We start from the raw sequence: 7,155 nt of genomic DNA, 5'->3' as shown, positions 1-7,155 counted from the left end.
CGACTGTTAATAGCAGCATACAGTGTTCCCTCGTACTCTGCGGTTAATGGGGACCGAAAACCCTGCGTGAAAAGTGAAAGTGACTGGCTCCCGGCAGGACATCGACCAACCACATATCTTGTAGAAGGCCCGTAAGCTGATTGACTAGTTGCTTTGGCAGCGTTGTCCAAGCTGTTGACTACAGTACCTCTCATAGTTATCTCCAAGAGAATCTCATAAGTGAGTGACAGCACGCAGCTGAAGGAGTCCGGTGAGCACAAACGAGATCTTTGGGAAGATGTTACAAATGCTGTTGTAATAAATTGGAATTCTGAGTGTCCCTGTTTCCATGTTTGGTCCGCTATGGGCTCCACTCTTGGTCGACGTCGGAGGAGTGCCCGTGGCATGTGCGATTACAGTCAACTCTGTTTGCCATGCAAGAAACCTTCTTGGCAATATAGATTTTTTTTAAGGGAAAAAAAAACACAAAGCACTGAAGACATGCGAAAAATGAAAGTAGTGAAGGAACACTGTATAAACATAACATAACATCTAATAGAGCAATAAGCTTAACAATTTGTGTAAAAAACAACAACAAAAAAAGAACAAAAAAACAAATGCAATGTTTTCCCTACATTTTAACACAATGAGGACGGATTAACTTTATTACAATTTACAGTATGTCACTAAACTACAGCAATTACTTGCAGGTCTTACCAAGCTGCCCTCCATTGAGACCCATTGTATACACTGCCTCCCTTGTCCAAAGCACCGTGTGAAACCTGCCAGCTGCAACTCCAATTATAGTCCTTCCCTTCAGTGTCTTGGAAAAAACCTACATACAAACGAATGAGAACACACTGAATTAGAAAGACAAAGGCATTTTTTGACTTACTAAATATTTATAAATTATGAAATTTAAAAGAAGATTGTGTATTTTACACTGCTTACAATTTATGAAGGTTTATTTTATTTATTTATTTTTTTAAATAACAGTCTATGCCAAGTCCGCTCCGGAAAATTTGTTCATATTATTCTGTATCAGTTGCTGGCTTGAATTATTGTGTTATATTCTATACACTAAATATATATATTTAAAAAAAAAAAAAAAAACTGAAAACTTCATTTGTATAATACTTTGGAACACAGTGGATATTCCTTATTTACCTGTTTAGGAACATTTGCCGAAGCTGGAGGAGGAGACAAACCAAGCTGGTGGAAAGTATTTAGCCCAAAAGTATAGACATAGCCTTCTTGTGTCAGCACCACTGTGTGGTCTTTTGCTGCCGCCACCTGAGTACATTGGTGGGACATCACACCCTCCACCATTCGAGGAACCTGAAATTGAATAAGATGGTGAAACCAAGTATGTACAAGCTACCACAAATGCTGCTTGGATTTTTTTTGTATGAAGCAAAGAATGGGCAGTTTCCAATAGCCCAGTATCAGTATTGGGGGGATATCACGTATCAATCAGTACTGGGCCAATACTTGATTTTATTTCAAGCAAAAGTTATGAATTCTGCTGTTATAAGTCATTGCTAACAGTTACTGCCACCATCTTGGGGCTGTTCTACTATGAGGAACTACTATGCATGGTTGACTGTTTTTTTGTTTTGTTTTTAATGAAGATGTAATTTCTCAAAGTGGTTTATGTATGTTTAAAGTTCATAGTAATGCAGACTGTATATGTATAGTAGGTATATTGTACTGACTAAATTGTCCTTATGAGTATAAATAATTGTTTGTCTTTGTGTGCCCTATGGCAGGCTGGCAACCAGTTCAGATTGTACATCGCCTATTGCCCGAAAACGGCCAGAATAGACTCCAGCACGCAGGTGACCCTTGTTAGGACACATGGGTTATGGTTCGGATGGATGGATGAATGGCACTGCCATAGGAACACAGCATACGTCATCATGAAACAATAAGGTTTTTTTTGTCATTTTTTTTTAACTAAAATCACAAAAAATCATCAAAGACTGAATCTCACCAAGTAGGTCTGTTCATCTCCATGGCCAAGGCGTCCTCCTTGTCCATGTCCACATGTGAAAACTTGACCTTTTTGAGAAAGAAACACTGAATGGAACTTGCAGAGCACCACCTAAGTGAGCCAAAAAGTAAACTATTTGAATGTACAGTATTTAAAGGCTGAAAATAAAACAAATAATAATGAATGACACTTTTATAGTACAGACAGGACATCTATAAATATGTTACAGAAAGAAAAGAAAAAACATGTCATATCTCAAATTGCTGTTTGCTCTAAGACTAGGTCCAGTTTGACCTCATGATAAATGTTGCCATCTTTCCATGCCCATCAGTCAAGGCCTCTTGTAGTGATAGTAATGTAAAAGCGGACAAGTGGAAAAGCAAACATCATTAATAATACATGGGTCCCCTCAAACATTCACTAGAGCACTGGGATGTTTTGCCAAGTATGACATTGATGTGTACATTCACACACATCATGGTTGTTCATTTAATTAAAACATGTCAACGTGGAATTAATATTTAACTTCTGGCACCTGTTGCATTGGACTAAGAAGAAGAGGAAAATAATATACGGTGCCAAAGTCATTGAGTGCTCATGAAATTAGATCCACTTGCACTCCAGCGGGATTCATGAAATGACCCAGGATGAGAAGTACAACAGTTTGGGACAAATATTACCGGTTATTCACGAAATGACCCAGGACCACAGGTACAGCAGTCCAAGACAAATGTTTAAAAAAAACAAACAAACACTGGAATCTTGCACTAAACAGGCTTCTCTCATCATGTACACATAAGAGCCTCCGTGTGACAAATTAGGCAGTAAAGCGTTGCCAGTTTGGCACAGTCTGTGCATGCAAACACAGGCTTAAGTGACAAATGAAAGTTTAGAAATGAGACCAGCCCTCTGCTGACATGGCTATGCCATCAGTGCACTTCATTGTCTGAATGCTGAAAGCATTCACACACACACATTTTAGTCTACCTTTATTATTATTAGTTTTATCTGCAACATATTTTGTCATTCAATTATGGTAGTTACATTTCTTGACTGAGTCGAACCATTGCAAATTCAACATGCTCTAAAATTTATGCTTTACGAGGTATTACCCATCCCATTGCAGGAATTCACTGTTTTCCCAGAATTTTCGCTCCAAAATTACCCATTTATTCCCAATAGGGATTTCAAAGTCTCCAATAGGGAATTCCAAAATCTTTCCCAATTGAATCTGTTCAGCTCAATCAATTTTCCTTGGGATCAATTTTCCACAACATTTCCACAATTCCTACATAGCAAAAATTCCATATATTTCACCAACAATATTTTTCATTCATCTGAGATTATGGGACCATGTTCAGTTTAGTTAGCGTATCGTTGATATTTCAAAATCTTCCACTCTTTTAATTGACATTGGCAATGATTTTCATTACTGAAGAACCAACACACCAATAATTCACACTTTGATTTTTTTTCCCATCCCAAACATTGACTTTTCCAAAAAAATTGAAATTTTATACCCACAAAATCGCCAACATTACACCGTCATACATGTCATTAAAACTCATTAATTGTATAATTATTATTATTATTATTACTATGACTACAACATTCATCATTCCAGATCAAATTACTTTTAGGGGATTAATGATTCAAACCGTTACAACTTTGAAATCTTCAACTCACCCCCCCAAGTAAAAATTGTTATCTTTGTTTTTTTCCACATGAGATTCAAACAGTTACAACTTTGAACTCTGTCATTTATTTTCACAATTTAAACTTTTCAGCTCATCCTCAAAAATGTATTTTTCAGAGAATTCAAAATGAAAGACAAAAGTTCAAATGTTTTTGTTTTTCACATTCTTTTGTATTCCATGATTCTAAAGTGTTCTACAACATCTCGCGTGGCTTCTGTTATTTTTCATTCAGCTTTCAGCATTCACACATAAATTCTCCACATATTGCTTGAACTGGTTAATAAATGTAAAGTAACAGAATCGTGTAAGCGGTCGCAACACACATTTCTATTATGGGAACATTTATTTCCTCTCTCTCCAGAGACAGAGTTGCATAACACAGGACACTGGAGGCAGAGTTTTGCTGGGGTACCCAGGTGGTATCCTCTTTGGAATTGATAATGGCATGCTTTTATACAACACATACTACCCTGTAGTGAGTTTTGCATTGAAGCAGGACACTGACTAGTGTGACAAAAATTTTGAAAACATACACGTAATGTGGAAGGTCTGCTGTAAGTGAGTGTGTGTGTGAAAGCAAACACAAAAACTACCTGCTTAATATAAACTCCAGTCCTGGCAAAGACATCCACTAACTCAGGGTGCTGTCGACTCTCTTGATTACCATGCCCAAGACTGAAATTAGTATTGTTTCCCCACGTATATACCTCAGTCGGGTCTGTAAAGCATTTAAAGAAAAAAATATATAATTCGAGGCAAACCAATACTTAATAAACAGTATGGATTTTTTTTTTTCAAACCTGTTGGTGCGTTCATACATATTAGATGCTTTTTTCATCATCAAACTAAGGCGTGGTAAATAAGAAACATAAAACTTACCAGCATTTTTAAACACAACATGATTTGGTCGGTCCTTCATCATCAAGTCCAGAGTAGAAAGACCTTCTTTATCCTGAGTGGAGAGGACTCCACCATGCTAGACATACAAAAAAATGAGAACACGCTTATTAATAAACTTACTGAGCTGAATTTTAAGAAGTCATGTTAAAAAACAGCTGACTGTGACATTTAGCTTTGCCAGCAGCCCGTTTATCAATGACCAACTTGCAAAAACTCAACTTTGTTATCTCAACATGTACCTTGACCAAGGAAAGGAGACAGTGGATGTGTCCATAGAAGACACTGCGGTGCATAGCAGTCCAGCCTGATTCTTTGTCCTTCACCGTCATGTCAGCGTTCTTATTTTCCAGCAGCCACTCCAGCAAGGCCTTCTTTCCCAATGAAGCAGCCAGGTGCAATGCTGTGCGACCAAATTCATCCCGCAAAGTGGCTGCATTGTGGCAGTGTGATGTTAAGAAAGCTCGTAATTGCCCCTCTGAGCCACTGGTGATTGCTGCTACCACCTCAGATGCATGCTGCAGTGAGCGGCATTTTGGGGTGCATTCTGATAATTCTAGACTCATCCTGAGCTACCCAAAACTATCTAAATAAAGTCTGGTGTATGGAGACAATTTACCCTAAATTATTAACTGAAGAAGCAATGAGCAGGAGGAAATACACACGCTGCCGCAGTGACCAGCTTTACTGAAACAAAGCTTCGATGTAAGGAGAAAAGTGCATTTAAAAAAAAATCACTAAACAAAAAGCTGAGATGGTTGTGCTGTGGAGTGCTAGAATTGTGCTTGTGTTGAAGTTCCACTGCACCCTAGCAACCCCAGAACCAGTGAAACTAGCTTAGTCTACCATCTCAAAAAAATGATGACAAGACGAGATGCTAGTCACCAATGTCATCACAACATCAACCACAAGAACAACCTGTGTTTAACTTGTGTACAAAATCACACAATTAAATAATATAAAAAATAATTTGTTCTCTATGAGCTTTATCAGCTATTTTTACAAAAGGCAACACGTTCAAGAAGTCCTTCAACTTTCCTTTTCCCACCTTGTAATCCAACAACCCTCAACTTGAGGGGAAAGCCAGCCTTTCCCCTCAAAATTCACACTCTGCTTTTCAAAACTCCATAATTGAAGCGTAAACCTGTAAAGAATGGTTGAAAAACAAAGATTAGAATACAATGAGTGTATGGTGGAAACTCAGAGGTTTCTTTTTTTTATTATTATTATTATTTTACAGAAGCATTGGCAAATATGATGCTACTTAATCTTTTCAAAGTAGTAATGGCAAAATCGTCTTGAGCTACATTTACTGTAGGTCGGCAAATGCATTACTACTATGTTTAATGACATATTGCAAACAGGGACTTGGCTTGCATTATGCAACAAGCGAGCTAAATTAGTGGGGAGTTTCGAGAGCAGGCCGAATCACAAATACTGGAATGTGTCATTGCCGTCATTTAATAGAACTTCCAAGCAAAAGCAAGGCCTCGATGTAATGTACACCACACCGGTTGCCAACTTGACGTTAGCAAGTTAGGTATCTTTGCTCGGCGGGGTCCGAATAGGGACAAAAACAAATGTTATACTCCGTCTTTTTAATGTCTTAAAAAGTGAAAAACATTATTGATAAATCCAACCTCAAAATCATGTTACATTTCAATAGACTAAAACTTAAATATACGTTGGTAAAGATTAGCCAGGAGCAGTAGCTCGGTGACTGACACATCATCGATAGCCGAGATGTAATACAAAGTGATATGAAAAACAATCGTATTACCTTCCGCTAGATAAAGAGAAAAAATATGGCAAAATAAGTAACGCTATTCGTGTTTCTCCACTGTTCCATTGCTACAAACAGCTTTTTCAAAAACAGTAGCGTGAATTGAACTAGATTCTTGCTTGTCCGGCCGAGTCACCACTCGATTAACAACGAGACTTTTGATTGGCCCGTGCTTTCTGCATTCGTCTTTACTATTGGTTGTCTTCTGCTGCCTTTTCCACCTTCTATTGGTTAATTTTATTAAGTATTTATGATGAAATGCTCCGCGAGGTGAAAGTATATATCTGATATTGATAAGAAAGAGCAATAAAGTAAGAAAGAGATCAAAACCTACATCTCTGCTGTCTCAATAACCTAGTTACTGACAAAAAGGCAAAACAGAGGGAAATATAAGGAAGTTAAAAAAAACATATTTGCAAAACATAAAATCACAACCGACTGTTGTGGCAAAAAAAAATTATGTCTCTCTTTCCGATTTCTGAGTTTATTTTTCATTATTATCTTCATCAGTCGCAAAAAGTCTTCATCAAACCGAATTCAATATAAAGGACACAATCCTTAATAATAGTTTGAGTGTGGGGGCCGGGGGGTGGGGTGTGGGGGGGGTACAATTGTATATGACCCTATTCGAAAAACGTCATTGATAATTCGCAAAGCAATTGTGACTAATCACAGTTTTAGTAATTTCACGGCCAGACCCCGACCTGGTTGCCGCAACCTTTGCTGAATCAAAAAAAACTAAATAGAAAGAGGTGGGCAAAGGTAAGTAGGCAACAAAATCCAAAGAATGTCGTGTTTGTGTGACG

The 7,155-nt window shown here is 37.7% G+C and overlaps 1 protein-coding gene across 2 annotated transcripts in view; it reads right to left on the bottom strand.

Moving 5' to 3' along the window:
* The window catches only part of ibtk (inhibitor of Bruton agammaglobulinemia tyrosine kinase), a 30,993-nt gene extending 24,516 nt beyond the window's left edge, over positions 1–6,477 (bottom strand). The window contains exons 1-7 of one of the 2 annotated variants that reach the window (XM_088409606.1): positions 6,347–6,477; positions 4,809–5,710; positions 4,549–4,645; positions 4,263–4,387; positions 1,973–2,083; positions 1,147–1,317; positions 697–814 (exon numbers count right to left, since the gene is read on the bottom strand). In XM_088409606.1, the coding sequence (XP_088265732.1) occupies positions 697–814; positions 1,147–1,317; positions 1,973–2,083; positions 4,263–4,387; positions 4,549–4,645; positions 4,809–5,132 (946 nt within the window). In that variant the 5' untranslated portion in view covers positions 5,133–5,710; positions 6,347–6,477. Of the gene's footprint in view, positions 1–696; positions 815–1,146; positions 1,318–1,972; positions 2,084–4,262; positions 4,388–4,548; positions 4,646–4,808; positions 5,711–6,346 lie in introns of those variants that run through there. The other variant, XM_088409607.1, reaches the window with a different exon arrangement.
* Between the last annotated feature and the right edge of the window lie 678 nt (positions 6,478–7,155).

The sequence above is a fragment of the Hippichthys cyanospilos genome, chromosome 3 (genome assembly GCF_059441005.1).
Source record: "Hippichthys cyanospilos isolate Australia breed blue-spotted pipefish chromosome 3, RoL_Hcya_1.0, whole genome shotgun sequence".
NCBI classification, from domain to species: Eukaryota; Metazoa; Chordata; class Actinopteri; order Syngnathiformes; family Syngnathidae; genus Hippichthys; species Hippichthys cyanospilos.
This window is presented reverse-complemented; position numbering and strand designations above follow the sequence as displayed.